Below are 16,035 nucleotides of genomic sequence, written 5' to 3' on the forward strand. Positions count from 1 at the left end.
CCTCCTTAAATTATTAAGGCATAATGTCTGAAAATTGTTTTTAATTCAAATCAGCTACTTGTTATTACACCAGTCTTGAAGGAAATATTTAAAAATATCTTTGTCTGCTGGGCACAGTTGTGTGTGCCTTTAATCTCTTGAGTTTGAGGCCAGCCTGGCTTAAACAGTGAGTTCTAGGCTAGCGAGGTTTACATAGCAAGACCCTGTCTCAAAAGTGAAAACAAAAACTTGTACCCACTTTGTCAGACAGGCTCTGATCCCCAGCTCTGGGTGGAAGTGACCACATTGCTTTTGTAGTGTTAAATCAGAACAGGTCGGGGCAGAGGAAAATGGGCTTCAGGCTGTGAGGGAAAGAGCAGAGTCAACTGCAGAGGCCTGACCTTCCGAGTGAGCAACTCCCAGCATCCCCTGGGTAGCTCTGTCAGCTGTGTACTTAGATCATCTGGATTTTACCAACACGACAAAGGGACAAGACGCCAGCTTCTGGTTTCTGAAACTCTCAGTGCACAGAGGAAAGTCTGCGCAGTAGTCAGCAGGTGGCAGGGCTGGCCTTGTTAAGATTTAAGCTGCACACTATTCCTTGCCATTCCCTGCGTGTGGCTCTAGACCATTCTCTTTCCTATATGAGCGCTGGAGTGCAGGGATTGGAGTTTACAAGAACTCACTGACGGCTTTAGAAACCAAGATGTCTCTCTGCAAACGGCTACTGGGATGGAGCCCTTGCCCTCTGGATATATACAACTCGGTGGCTTTAACCTATTCAGAATTGTACATTAGTCACCACAGTCTGATCACGGCACATTTCCATACCCTATAAAAGCATTCTGTGCCTGGCGGTCCTCATGCCTAATTCTGCCTTTCCCAGTCCCTGAAAGTCCCTTGTCCATGAATTTGCCAGTTTTGTAAGTAGATGTATACAGTATATGACTTTTTTTTTTTTTTTTTTTGACAGTATAACGAGATTTCTCAGACTTAAAGAAGGAACACACGCAGGCAGGGAAATGCATCAAGGTGAAAGGATTTTGGTTAGAAATCCTGGGAGGCTGGACAGTGGTGGCACACACCTTTAATCCCAGCACTTGGGAGGCAGAGGCAGGCGGATTTCTGAGTTCGAGGCCAGCCTGGTCTACAGAGTGAGTTCCAGGACAGCCAGGACTACACAGAGAAACCCTGTCTCGGACCAAAAGAAGGAAAGGAAAAGAAATCCTGGGAGACAGGAGGCTTTCATTAAGAACTCCCCACGATTTTAATGACAATGTTTGCTGATTCAGGGACACATCTGAGCCCTCGTGACTTTATGTCATCTTCTAGAACAGAAACTCCAATAGTTAGAACCATTACATATTGTTTTTTCCCTTTAAATGGGTTTTTTTAATTATATATATCTTTTATTGTTTTAAACAATTTTTAAATTTAAATATATTTTGACCATACCCATCCCTCCCTTATGCCCTTCCATATCCTCCCCTACTTCCCACCCACCCAGGTTTAAATTCTTTCTCATAAAACAAAACCTATTATAAGAACAACCCTCCCCCCCCCCCACCACCAACCAAGAAAACAAATAAAACCATACTCAAAAAGGAAGAGCAAATCAGCACCAGACTGTAATCAAATTAAAAGCACAGGTAGAAAAACTGTGGTGTTCGTTATTTGTTAGTCGACTGTTCTGAACCTTAGGCCTGTTCTGCAGTGGTTGATATATCCAGCATCGTCCAGCTGAGGAATACTGATTTTCCATTTCTCAGCAGGTAGAAGTGACAGTTTGTGTGTTGACTCTTACTCGAGTAGCTGAGTTCGTTCCTTCTTTTCTTTCCTTTTTGTCTTTCTTTCTTTGTCTCTTTCTTTCTTTTTCTTTTCTTCCTTCCTTTCATTCTTTCTTTCATTCATGATTTCATTATTTACTTTATGTATGAGTGTTCTATCTGTATGTACATGTGACTGCCAGAAGAGGACGTCAGATCCCAGAATAGGTGGTTGTGAGCCACCTTGTGGTTACTGGTTAGTGAACTCAGGACCTCTAGAAGAGCAGACCACTCTTAAGTACTGTACCATCTCGCCAACCCCCCTTCCTTCCCTCCCTCCCTCCCTCCCTCCCTCCCTCCCTCCCTCCCTCCCTCCCTTCCTTCCTTCTTTCCTTCCATTTAAAAAAATTAAAATGTAAGATTAAAAGAAATATCACATTGAAGTTGGGCAAGACAAACCAATAGAAGGAAGAGAGCCCAAGAAAAGTCACAAGGATCAGAGACTCACTCATTTGCACACCCAGGAATCCCATAAAAACGCTAAAGCAGAAGCCATAGTGTATCCACAGAGGACCTGGTGCAGATCTGCACAGGCCCTGTGCTCACTGCCTCAGCCTCTGTGTCATCGTGTTGTGTTGGTTTCGAGGGCCTTGCTTTCTTGGTGTCTTCCATCCCACTGGCTCTTACCCTCTTTTTGCCTCCTCTTCTGTAGCGTTCCCTGATCTCTGAAGGGAGGAATTTTTATGGAGACATCCCATTTGGTGCTAAGTGTTCCAGGGCCCCTCACTCTCTATGTAGTCAATGTCTGGTTGTCTCTATACTTGTCCCCAGCTATTGCAGGAGGAAGCCTTCCTGAGAACGATTGAACAGGGCACTGAACAGAATATCACTAGGAGCCATCTTATTGGTATCTGGGAAAGCAGGGATAGAAACACATTTTTTCCATCTTTGGTTTATTATTTTAAATGGTGTTATGGAGATATAAAGGTAAAAAGGTCTGGCTCTCCGGTTCTGCTGGGCCACTGTGTTAGCTTTTGGTCACTAACGGAGCCTGAGTATATTAGCCACTTCATGTCATATGACTGAAAACCCTGACAGAAACAACTTTAAGGAGAAATGTTCATTTGGGTCACAGTGTCAGTTCGTCATGTGGGGAAGGCGTGGCAGGGAGGCTCTGACCTTGGCAGGAGGAGGCTGAGGTGGGAGCTGTTTCCCTGGTGATAGACCAGGAAGCAGAAAGCAGCTAGAACCAGGAGCTAGACTGTACCCTTCAAAAGCTTACCCCTAATGACTGCATGCCAGCCAGGTCCTGCCTCCTAAAGCTCCCACAGTTCCTCAAAGCAGCAGAACTAGTACTAAGAACATAAACCCCTGGGGAACATTGCACAGTCTTACCACAACATTCCACCCTTGTTTTCCTAGGGCTTGCTTCCACCTTGCGATACACAGGCGTCCGTGCCAGCCCATCATCTTAGTAGTTCCAATACTGTTTGGAAGTTCAAAGTATTCTGAGACTCAAAGACAACTCTGTGAGCCTCTGTTGAAATCAGAAAGGAAGTTATGTACTTTTAGTATTCAATTGCAGAGTAAATATTCCAGGGCCTCACAAGACTAAAAGCTAGCCAGGCAAATGAGTCTAACTCCACGTATAACACCTCAAAAGCATAATAACAAGATATGTGCTTCAAGGGGCTTGGACACCTGATTGCAGGTGTGTGGCATCTCTTAGAGTGGCTGTTTTGTACCTGCAGCCTTCCTTGGCATCTGCAGATGCTCTTCAGCGTCCTGGGATCTCTACGACAACTTAGGCTCCACATTCATGGCTCCACTTACTGACATCTTGGGGGCTCCCTGAAGGGAATTCTATTATATTATACACTGGCTAGCCTCATGACCTTTGCTTAAAAAAAAAAAAAATCTTCATGACCCCTTAATTCATATGTGCTGTGTGCCATATGGATAACACTGAGTGTTCCTGCAGCTGGAGAAGTATCTTGCCCTGCTTTGACCCCAGTTGCAGCCACCTCTAAGTACTAGGGGAACATTATCCTAGGCTTTTACTGCATGGTGCCTTGGAAGCAAGCTAACTTAAAATTGTATGTGTATGCATGCATGTACAGATATGTGTTTATCTGTGTCTGTGGGGGTGCATGTGTGTGTGTGTGTGTGTGTGTGTTAACTGTGGTGTGTAGTGTATGTATGGTGTCTGTGTGGTATCTGTATGTGGTGTGCATGAGTGTGTGTGTGTGTGTGTATGTATGTATGCAAGTGTCTGTTGTGTGCATGTGTGAGGTGTATTTGTGTGTGTATGTGTGCATGCTTGTGTGTGTGCATACTTATGTGTGTGTGGTGCCTGTGTGTGAGAGTGTGTGTGCTATATGCCTGCATGTGTATGCATGCATCTGTGTATATGTGTGAGTGCTTACATGCTTGTGTGTGGTATGTGAGGGTGTGTGCGTGTGTCAGTACTTAAGTGCCAGAATGGATGTTGAGACTAGAGGACACCTTTCAGGAGTTGTTTTTTTCCTTCCATCATGTGGGTTTCAGGAATTAAACTTGGTGGCAAGCATCCTCACGCCCTGAGCCATTTTACAAGCTTGACATCCCAAAGCCTTTGATGGGGCGGTCAGTGTACCTTGAAATGTTCTCAAGGCAACTCATCACCCCAGCGCACAGTGCATGGCTTCTTTTTGTGGACTGTCTAACAACCAAGGAGGCTCTGTCTGCAGCTTCAAATGTTCCTTGGCTGACAAGTGCTCATCTTTTTCAAGTCTCTGTTCTGCTGTAGCTCTTGCTCTCACTGTAAACGTGGCTCAAAGCAGCAAGTGGAAGCCGCCCCACAGCCTGAGTGCTGTACTGTGTTTAACTCTTCTCTTCCAGGTTAGTTACTCTCTCCCTTTTGAGTTAAACCTCAGGACATAGGTAGAGCATAGACAAATTCTGCACCAAATTGTAACCTAAGTGGCCCATAGTCTAAGTCTGTACACCCTTTGTTCTCATCTTAAACCTCAAGAGTTTGAATGCTGTCAACATTATGACCTTTGACCTCTCCCACCCAAATGACCTATCAAGGGTTGTCACTGGCTCACATTTCCAGACTTTTCCACATTCTTCTTGTGAACAAGTTCCAAACACCTAAGAAACACACGGCCAAGTTTCAGTCAGCAATGACATCGCTTCTCTGTATTCCCAATTTTCCGTATTCGTTATTATTTTCGTTGCTGAAACCAAAATGCTTGACTGAAGCAACTTAAGGGAGACAGGATTTGCTTTGTTTCACGGTTTCAGGATTTTAGCCCTTCAAAGCTGGGAAGACCTGGTAGAGAAATTCTGTGTGTGGCAGGGGGTGTGTGAGGTGGTAGGCTTGGGTCAGCAAGTCAGTAGCTGCAGGAACCAAGAGTAGGTGTGGCCTCCAGAGGACCGCCCCTTGTGAGATCTGTCTTCCAGCCAGGCCCCACCTCCCCAAGGCTTCACAGCCTCTCAGCACAGGGCAGCCATTGAGGATACATAGTCCATGAGTTGGCATTTCTCATTGAACCATAATGCTGATGACAAACCCCCGTGGTTCTCTTTGGAGGGCAGAGAGCTTTTTTTTGCAGGGCAGAGAGCTGGCTATGTGTTTACTTGCAGTGTGGTGTTAGATCTGGGGGTTCTTGTTCTGAGAGTTTGTCTTTGTTTGAAAACAGGGGAAGATGCCCTCTGCCGGTACTTCAGCAATGAGCGGATTACACCCATCATTGAAGAAAGTGCCTCCCCCGTGTACCGGTTCTCTAGACCCCTAACTGAGCGGCACCTGGTGCGAGGGGCGGACTACATCCGAGGGAGCAGATGCTATATCAACTCTGATCTACACAGCAGCGCCACAATTCCCTTCCAGGAGGAAGGTTCCAAGAAGAAGTCATCCTCCTCAGCCAAGGCATCTTCTGGGGAGCCGTCGCTGTTGGTCAGCTGGCTGACTCGCCTCAAGCTGTTGACTCACTGAGGTTGCTGCTCTGCCAGCTTCCTGCCTGTCTCCTGCTAGCAAGTGCCTTCTTCCTCAGTGGACAGCTTCTTCAGACTACACCCACAGTGCTCCATGGCGACATTACTTCATTCCATCTTTTTTTTTTTTTTAAAGGTTGTATACGGCCGTTCCTGGCGTTTTGAAGTCACCAGAGGGCGTCAAATTTGGTGTTGTTTGTCGAGGCAGAAGGAAAGACGGACATGGCACAGCCTGCTTAGTTTTGCCTTCCCACTGTGGGAACATGGAGACATACCCTTTCAAGTTTGGTGTTGGCCAGACAACTTAATGTCAGGAATTGGGCAGAATTGTTCACTTTTGTTTTCTTGGGTCAGCGGGGACTAAAATTGATGGGTTTTGTCACATAGATGTTGGTTTGTGGTCCAACTTCTGTATCTGAAAAAGCCGAAGGGGAAAAACTTCTGGTTTGATTTTTAAAGCTATAGACCATATTTATAAGTGTGGCAACGTCCACTGCAGAATGACACGGTAAGTTGTGTGAGGCTCTTTGGAGCAGGGATTTACCTGCAGATCAGCTGTTACATGTGTTCAGCCCCCCTCCCTCCTCAGTAACAGCCTCCGTGTAGGTGAGACAGTACAAAAACTCACTGGCAGGCTTTGATGGAACTTGGCATATACAAAGAAGTGTGTGCCTTTTGTGAGAGGTGTTGCTGTTATGTGTATTGGTCAGTGAGGGAAAGAAGCTATAGGATTTGCTGACAGCCAAAGTGTATGGTTCAGAAAGCTGAAGCAACTGGATTTAGAGGTATGGGGCATTGGTCAGTTCGCAGTATTGGCCTGTTTGATGTCTGTTCTAGGAAAAAAAGCCTACAGTCCTTCCCAGTTATACACATTTTTTACTAATTAGAAATCTCTTGGAAAGCCTCACGGTCACTGATTTTCAGCTAGGATCAGGTGTTTTGAAAATGTGTGTCTGGATATTAACTCTTGTTTAATACCAAATGTACAATATTTTGCTAGAATGGAAAAGCCCTATCTTGTTAATTTAAGTGTTGTAAATAGAGTTGTATATTTTTCTTACTCTTAGTCACATGTAATTGAAACATTTGTGTTTTGTGTCATATGTGAAACCCAAGGAAAAAGAGCATTCAGCGTGTTTTCAGATTTACAAGTGATCCACGCTGGTCGTTGGTAGCGTGGGCGCTCATATTAAAGACCGAAATAAATCTTCCCAAGCCTTTTGGGATTTTTATGCATTTGTGTTAGAGGAGCTAAAGAAACAAACATAAATGGAACTTTCCAAGGTATTCTTAGGCAGAGCTGTATCCTGGCATCCACATACTCATCCATACCACTGGGGTTGTCCACTGATCTGCCTGAAGTGCAGTTGACAAGGGGATCACTGGAGTTAGTAAGGCTACCCCACCCCATGTTAAATGCCTCTGGGTGTGTGTGAAGGGACACAGTGGCCACTTCTGTTAGTGACATTGTTTTTTACCCACACCAACATATTTCCAGCAGTGTCTGGGGCACTTTGAGAAGCTAGTCTGTTGGCTGGGGGCAGATCCCAGATGACACCACAAAGAGGGATCAAAGAGGCTTGTGTGGTGATTGATCTGGTACATAACCTGCAGCCTGTGAGCAGTGTAAAGGAAAGGGCCATTGGAGGCAAAGAAGGCGCTTACACTCAAGGAGAGTTGGCCCCTGCCAGTTTCCTGTTGGTCTGAGTGGGCTCTGTGCCCAGACACCATGCTTGCTTTCACTCTCTGGTCTGGAGGGGAGTTACAGTCCTGCTGATTAATGGTGTACAGAGCTTCGGACAGCATGGTTAATGTGGTGTGGCCACTTTTCTCTGCAGAACATGTCTCTTCTAAATTGAAGGAGCATCCTAAGAATGGATTCTCAGAACTCAGACTTAACTCTTCTCTGCCGCGCTCAACTCAAATTATCACACCAGATGGTGCCTCCCACACTCTTCCTGGAAGCTCTGGAGGAAGTCCAGGGAAAGTTCTGCCTTCCTCTGCAGTCTCCACAATTTCTCTTTTCTTTGTATTCTCATCTGGGGTTTCTACCTGAATTATGTTTGAAAACTCTATTGCTGCTAAAGTATTTTTGTAGACCTCTGCTTTTTGAAATATATAGCAACAGCTAATAATAATTCCTCAAAATGGGACTGGGGCGATGCCTTCGTGGATAAAGAGCTTGCTCTACAAGGAAAGCACCAGAGTTTGGATCCCCAGTCCCAACTCAGATCCCTGCAGGTGTGGTGACAGCCTGTACTTCCTGCATGAGGGATTCCAGGAGCAGGCTGGCTGGCTAGAGTCTGCAAGTTCTAGGTCAGTTGAAGATCAATTTTCAGTATGTAAGATGGAAGGCCAGCCAAGGAAGAAACCCAGTGTCAGCCTCTGATCTACACATGCATGTCTGTGTACACACACAGGAAAGCATGCATGTATGCAATAAAGACTTTCTTCAAAATGAATGGAAACTCCTGGGCTCAACAGTTACCTCCCTTCAACGGCAGGAACAGTTTAACAGAAAGCTGAGGAAGGATGACAGCAGCTTCCTGGTGACTTTCTAGTCAAACCCGACCCAACACCATGCCCCCCTCCCCTTTTAAGAAATGTTTTTCATTTTAAATTATATTTTATTTTCTGTTACTTTAAACATTTTAAAAATTTATATGTTTGATCATGTTCTCCTCCAAGTCCTAGATCTTCTACCCAACTTTTAAGTTCTTTCTCAAGAAACGACAAGAAAACAATACAAAAAAGCTCCAAACTAAGAAAACAAAAACAGTCACAAAACAAAAAAATCAATATAACAAACAAACCTAACTCAACACACTGTAGTCAAGTAAAAGTGTACACACACACACACACACACACACACACGCATACACACATAAACCGGTAGAGTCCAATAGGTTTGCCAACTACTGAACTGTTGGGGTCCACACTAGTCCCTGTTTGGGCGCCAAAAATGTTGGGGCCCCAAGCAAAATGTTGAGGCCCGGGCTGCCCTGAGTTTGGCAGCCACTGTATCCCGGCCCAAGCTGCCGCTCAGGTCCGCGGGTCGGGGTTCAGCAAGAGAGAGAGAGTGAGGCCGGACTTGAAGAATGGAGACCAGACAGAATGTGTTTCAATCCCGTTTATTCTTCAGTCTCTCTTCCTCTAAGTGTCTCCTAAAAGTGTCTCCTCTGTCTGCTGTGTCTCCCTAATGTCTGCTGTGTCTGATTCTCTCTAGAGCCAAATGTCTTCTACCTAATGTCTGATTCTGTCTGATTCTGGTCTGTCTCTGCCTTTTATATGTCTCACTTCTAAGCCACGCCTTTTGGTCACACCTTTAATCATGCCCTTAGGTCTTGTCTCTAAATCTTATCTCTAAATTATACTCTTAAATCACACACCTTTAATCTCATGCACCTTTAATCTCAAGGTATCTAAACCAATAATCTAAGATTATCAGAGTGTGCTCAGCTGTTGTAGGCTATTGTAATCCAAATCACATGTCAGGGTATATGGCTCAAGATGGCTGCAGAGCTGATAGCCGCTTTCTGCTAAAAGTTGGCCCCCAACACTGAACATGATGCCTGTCCTGGAGTAGTTGATATACTTAATGTCACCCTGTTGGAGAAAAGTAAAAATGACAATGGCTAGGTATTCCATTCATTCATTCACTCATTCACTCATTCATTCATTTTAATATAATAAAAGTTAAAAACTATCGCATCAAAGTTGGACAATGCAAACCAACAAGGAAAAGAGTCCAAGAGAAGGCACAAGAATCTGAGACCCACTCTCACTCAGGAATCCCATAAAAACAGTAAGCTGGAAGTCGTTATAGACTTGCAGAGGATCGCTGCTTCAGTCTCTGGGTTCGTTTGAGTTTCGCTCATGTTGATTTAGACTTAGGGGATCTTGTTTCTTTGGGGTCCCCCTTGTTTTATAACATCACTACGATCACCTAATGCAATCATAAAAGAGGCACACATAAAAGCATTTGGCAGGTAGTATGCCATGGGATGTCACAGCTGAAGTGTAGAGAAATCCTAAATAGTTCAGTATGTAACTGCTCAAGCTAGACATTATGATCAGTAGTACAACAGTATGTGGTATGCACATGCAGACGTAGTGTAAAGTCATGAATGTGGAGTCTGGAGAGATGGCTCAGCAGTTAAGAGCTCCGACTGCTCTTCCAGAGCACCTGGGCTCTGTTCCTGGCACCCACGTGGTGACTCATGTCTATTAGTCTTAGGGGATCTGATGCCCTCTTCTGCCCTCCCTGGGCACTGCATGTACATAATGCACAGACATGCATGCAGGCAAAACGTTTGTACACAAAATTTTTAAAGAAAAAAAAAATACCATGATTAAGGTAGCTATAAAACTGGCCTGCTACGTCGACCATTTAATACCAGGTACCTAGATGATGTCGATACAATTTTCTAAAATGTGGAGGGTTCCAGATAGAGTTCTACAAAACATGCCTATTTCACCATGATACAAAGCTAGCTCTGTCCCTGGCACTGTCCTCAGTAACACCTTTGTGAGTTGAGTACCATGGTCACCCCATCTTTCATCTGAGGGAGATGGGCAAGCATGTTCTGCCGGTGGTGGAAGAGCTGGGATTGAATCAAGGTGGCGTGGCTCCAGGATCCTCATTCATCAGCATTGCTCTGCAAGTATACTTCAGTGTAGTGAATAATTAGGGTTCCTGAAAAACCCTAAGCATGTTAGCCTGTGCTAGAAGTCCTGTTTGTTGATGCAGAAAAACGAAGTTAACAGACTCAGATGGTTGTGGATTGGATTTGTAACGACACGGGTATTTAGAAGGCAACTACACGTTGTGCTATGGGGATAAGTATTGCATTGGCTGCCTGCAGCATTGATGATCCCACCTGGTAAATGCAAGTAAACTTCCATCAACGCGTCTATTTTAGGAATGCCGCCTCTAGGGGGCAGCACCACTCATACCAGAGCAAATGCTTGGAAGTCCTGTGTTATAAAGTAGTATTTCAGCCGTGTTTATCCCTTTTCTGTCTGCTGTTTTCTGTGCGTTTCTTTCTCTGCCCAAACTGATGTTTTATCATCTATTTTGTGAGCTTTTTGTATGTTTATTTCAACCCCCCTGCAATCAATGCACTGAAACATCCCCAATTTTCATTTCCATCATCTTTTGTAAACCCTATGGTCTATTAGACATAGTCTTTCACCCCTGTTTTAGAGATGCCATAACCACAGCAACTCTTATCAAGAAAAGCATTTCCTTGGGACTGGCTTACAGTTCAGAAGTTTAGACCATTGTCATCGTGGTGGAAAATATGGTGGCACACAGGCAGATGTGATACTGGAGGTGTAGCTGGGAGTTCTGTATTCAGATCAGCAGACAGCAGGAAGAGAGAGCAAGCCACTGGGCCTGGCTTGAGCATCTGAGACCTCAAAGCCCACCCCCCAGTGACACACTTCCTTCTACAAGGCCACATCTTACAGTAGTCCCACACCCTGTGGGCCCATGGAGCCATTTTCTTTCAAACCACCACAACCCCCAAGAGTTTGTGGGAGTAAATATCTTTGTTTAAAGTTTGAATATTACCAGAAATGGTGAAACCTTTTGCCTGCCTTTTGCCAACTTGGGGTGCATTAGGTAGAGATGCAGGCCTAGCTTGAACAGTTCACCTGCTGTGCATGTGTTTTATATACATAGATAACTGGGTCATAGTTTTCCTAGTCTGTTAAATAAACAAACTGCCCTGTTCCTTCTGGTGAGGCGAACGCAAGCCATTTCCTAGTTTATATGTGAGTGACCATCTAAAAGGGAATTCGTACACTTTGGGTACAGCCACCCTCTGGCTTGGCCAATGGTTTTGGTAGTCATTTTGGGAATTACTCTGTCTTAGGTTGAGCTTTGCCACAAGCAAACGTAGAATCTGAGGTCAATCTGAGGTGCTGACCATCTCAGTTCTAATTTGCACATAGCCATCTTGGGGGTGGGTGAGGGAGAGAGAGGGGTAAGAGGAGAGAGCAAGAAGACGTGGGGAGGAGAAGAAGAGAGGAGGGAGGGAGAGGGGAGGGGAGGGGAAGGAAGTGAGGAGAGGGATCAAGAGGAGTGGGGAGAAGAAAGGAGAGGAAAGAGCGTACACCAACCTTATTACAAGGGTGCTGTCAAGGGCTTACTCTCCTCAAAGCCTCCCCTCTTAGCTTGTTCCTAATGAGGCTTGATGGGAAGTTTGGGAGGGAACATGGGGACATGCTATGTGTGGTGGCTTGAATATGCTTGACACATGGGAAGTGGCACTATTAGGAGGCGTGGCCTTGTTGTAAGTGTGGCCTTGGAGGAAGTGTGTCAGTGGGGGTGGGCAATGCACACATACTTAGCAACTAGAAGAGGAACGTTTTAATATCTTTTGGTTGCCAACTGGCTTGAAGAATACCCTAAACCCGACCTTTTCAACGTGTCTTTAAGGACGTGGAAGGCCTCGTGTGATGAACCAGGCCTCTAAGAACCCAACACAGATTTGGTTACCTACAGGGACTTATGAAATGGATTCTGTAACGTGTATTGTAGGTTCTTAAACATTACCATCGTATTATCTGGAAAGTTCTCAGTTTTTATTTCTCAGAGGTTCTATATGTATTTGGGTTTAGAAGTATTTTTAGAAGTGGGCTGATGGGCTGTGTGAAATTTAATGTAAGTAAAGGAAAAAAATGATTATGTCACATGGAGGTTTGCCAAAGAGCCTCATTTTTCTCTAATTTTAGGTAGTGTAATCTGTCCTAATTTCTCTTGTTCTGTATCTCTCCATCTCTATAGAGGAAAGTTTTCTGCCACATTCCTTCACAAAGAATGACCAATGGTCTATCTACTTGGTGAACAGAGATTAAATTCTGTCTGGAACTAACAAAATAATACCACATATCCAACAGGCTGCCTGTCGTATAGTCTTTTCAGAACCTTTGGGGTTCTCTGTGAATATGTGCATATGGTTTAGGTTTCCTGAGGTTCAGATCCAGGCTGTATCATGATAAGCTTGCACACGGCTTAAAGGTCACGGCCCTGTTTCTGAAGTTCATCTTTTGAGTGGATCCTGTGTCCTTAGGCTGCTCGTTTATGACTAACATCCCAGATGAGAACATAGCAAGTGATGTGAGAGGGAAGGTGGGTACCAACCCTACATTCTTGTTATTGCCCATGTTGGCCTGGATGCTTTGAGGAAGATGGGCTTGTTTTGAGGGAGCTCTCTTTCCTGAGTCTCATGTTTCTTTGAAAAGTTGTAGAACTGAAGTCGAGGGAGAAGATTGAAAAAGAAACCTTAAGGGATTTTAGAGCGTGAGGAAGGGCAGTAAGTCCTGACATCTCGGGCGGTGAGAACCTCACCATCACCTGCCCTAGTCTCCCCCACCTCTCTCTTTACTCCCCCTCCCCCTCTCCCTCTCCCTCTCTCTTACCTTCCCAGAGCCCCTGTCCAGAGCATTGTAAACAAGGATATTCATGTGAAGGGTTGATATGAAGGAGAAAAAATATCAAGAGTAAAATAATTAAAAGGAGAGGAAGAATATTCTTCTGCTGAGTAGACTTGCTAAATGGGTTTATAATTTAACTCTGCTATCGTGGGGTGACAATGGTGTTTTATTTGAAGATATTTATTTACCATTTTGACATATCTTTGTTGGGGCATTTTTGATGATTTAGGAAGCACCAGACTTTTAAAATTAAGTTTACTCTGAAGCAATATTATCCGTGAAGTAAGAAGTTGTTCTTTTATATTTTGTGAATGTCAGGCTCTGTTTAAGAGCTGCACCCCATTTGCTCAAGCAAGGCTAGACCAGTATAAAAAAGGAAGGGCTTGGGGAATTAACATGGATGTAGCACACTTTGACTTTTGGAAATTGGCATCAAGGAACCAGAAATAGTTGAGGAATTAGCTTTTGAAGTCAGACAATCCATCTCATTCACTTACAGACTTTGGGCTTGAAGCAATTTCTGTCCTGCAGTTACCTACGATGTAGAAATGATACTGGAACCTACTGCTCAGGCTTTCGTTGGTCTAGTGAGAGCACGGAAGGCCCTTTCCCAGGAGCATCTAGATGCCGACTCTTGTCTTGTTCTAATAGCAGTGTTTTGTTTTTTTTTTTTTTTTTTGTCATCTCAGACTCTGGTAAATGAAGCATTCAGGGTCAGCCAACAGGGAACTGCTCACCGTTTTGTCCATAACCCACAAAATAATACCCTTGTCCACTCTCAGAGGCTGCCGTGGCGTCTGTGGCTTGGCAGCGTGGTTGTCACTGGTACATATCTTTGTCACTCAGATGCTTGGCTGAGTCAGAACCCGAGAAAGGATGACACAGTCCATGATTGGACACCCTTTGAACACTGGAGTCCTGTTTGAACATGGGCTTGGCTTATCCTCAGTTTATCTCCCCCCATCCCCCAAATTCCTTCATCAATTATAGATGAAAACACAGGAAATCTGAGTCTGCTTCCTGGCCCTAGAGACTGTAATTACTTTTGCCACCCATCTCCATCTTAAAGGGGCATCCCTAACTCATTTAAACCATGGCGCCAATAAAGGATCTGAAGAGTGTTTGTTGGGCTGAGTTCTTTTGGTTTGCTGAGCTCTGTGTGATGTTCAAGAAGCTGGGTGAATGCAGTTTCAACCACCCTGGGAGAACGCTCAGAAGCTTAGCTAATATGAAGTTGGTCTCTTCTGTTGACTCTGGAAGGGCTTTTGGAAATGGTAACTTCCTACAAATCAGTTTAATTATCTGTGCCACTAGGCTAGGCAGGGTTGTGCCTGGACTTTTTATGGTAATGTTCCCTGTCCCTCCCTTGATTTGTGCCCCCTCATCTGTTAAGCAGAACTAGACGAGTTGACGGGCCATGTTTCACTGATACTATCTGCAGTCTATATGACACAGCCTAATACATTACAAGTGCCCCAAGACAAATAATATTTTCCCCCCAAGCAAAACTCAAGCCTGTTCTTTGTTCTGCATTACAGGTGTTAATCTCTACTAACCAGGGAAGGCAATGATGACGTCATGCTACAACTTGCTTATGGATATGCCAAGGATCTGCAAGGGGCAGGTGACATTTAGATCAGAAATTTAAAAGGACTATAAAGATGGATTTGAAGCCAAGACTTTACTTTCCCTTTTACTTCCTGGGCATGTAAGTGAATGGAAGAAGATACAGGCTAATGATGTTTGTAGTGCTGCGTTTTACTTCGAAGTGTGATTCTGCCATTTTCAGATTTCCCCTCACTGAAGGAATGCCAAGGATGCCGTGCCTGGAGGGGGCATTCAGTGCTTTGAATCGAAGACAGAAACAAAAATACCTTTAAGGAGGAACTAGCTGATGTGTTTTCCTTAAGTCCTTGACCCAACATTATTCACCCTTAATCTCAATCTTGAAAGAGAGTAATTTGGACCCAAGAAATATAAGTATGCATACAAACACTAAGCTGGTGAGATAGCCCAGTGGGTAAAGGCACTTGCTTCACAGATCTGACAGCCTGGGGCTGAGCCTCAGAACCTCAGAACTCAAATAAAAATGAGAAGAATGTAAAAACTCCCAAATTATCCTCTGATCTCTCTCTCTCTCTCTCTCTCTCTCTCTCTCTCTCTCTCTCTCTCTCTCTCACACACACACACACACACACACACACACACACACACACAGAGTTTGGAAAAAACCACCTCTGTATGAAAAGATGAAATATTCCTGGGACCAGGACATATTGAGTGATAGAACCATAGAAAAATGTTGTCACTTATATTTTGGATCCAACAAACTACAGCTATTAAAATTGTCTGAGACTGAAAGTTTAGTTTTAATGTGCACTGGACTCTAAACAGTGCTAATCTACTTTGTGGTTCTAAGTAATCAGAAATTCTGCACCCATGAACCCTGCACTCTAAAAAGATGATACATACTAGAAGAGGTTCAGCTATAATGTAATCCAATGAAGAAAAAAAGGAAATTAAAAGGAAGACAATTAAACAGACTCGTTTTCAAATAGTGTTTAAAGACGTTGATTATCTCTGGTTTCCCCCCAGTTAATACTTTAGAGTGTCGTTATCAAAAGCATTCTTGTAGAACTAGCCGAGAATGGAGATGGCTCCCCACTCGTTTCATGGGGACCGAGATTGAATTCTATTCTTGGCAGTGGAAAGTAGTACACGCTAATCAGAACGTTGTGTTGCTCTTTTCCTGCATGGAGCTCGTTCTCCCGGAGCTTCGGAAGCTCAGCTCTTGACCCTGGGAGTCTTCCTTCCACTGGGCTCTGCACCCATGGTTCTTGGCTTCTAGCCTTGGCTTCCGATCTGT

The 16,035-nt window shown here is 44.4% G+C and overlaps 1 protein-coding gene across 1 annotated transcript in view; it reads left to right on the forward strand.

The window, feature by feature from the left end:
* Cnksr3 (CNKSR family member 3) overlaps positions 1-6,946 on the forward strand; it is a 95,041-nt gene extending 88,095 nt beyond the window's left edge. The window contains exon 13 of the mRNA XM_076926733.1: positions 5,432-6,946. Within this exon, the coding sequence (XP_076782848.1) occupies positions 5,432-5,727 (296 nt within the window). The 3' untranslated portion in view covers positions 5,728-6,946. The remainder of the gene's footprint in view (positions 1-5,431) is intronic.
* The last annotated feature ends 9,089 nt before the right edge of the window (positions 6,947-16,035 follow it).

The sequence above is a fragment of the Arvicanthis niloticus genome, chromosome 28, assembly GCF_011762505.2.
Source record: "Arvicanthis niloticus isolate mArvNil1 chromosome 28, mArvNil1.pat.X, whole genome shotgun sequence".
Lineage (NCBI taxonomy): Eukaryota > Metazoa > Chordata > Mammalia > Rodentia > Muridae > Arvicanthis > Arvicanthis niloticus.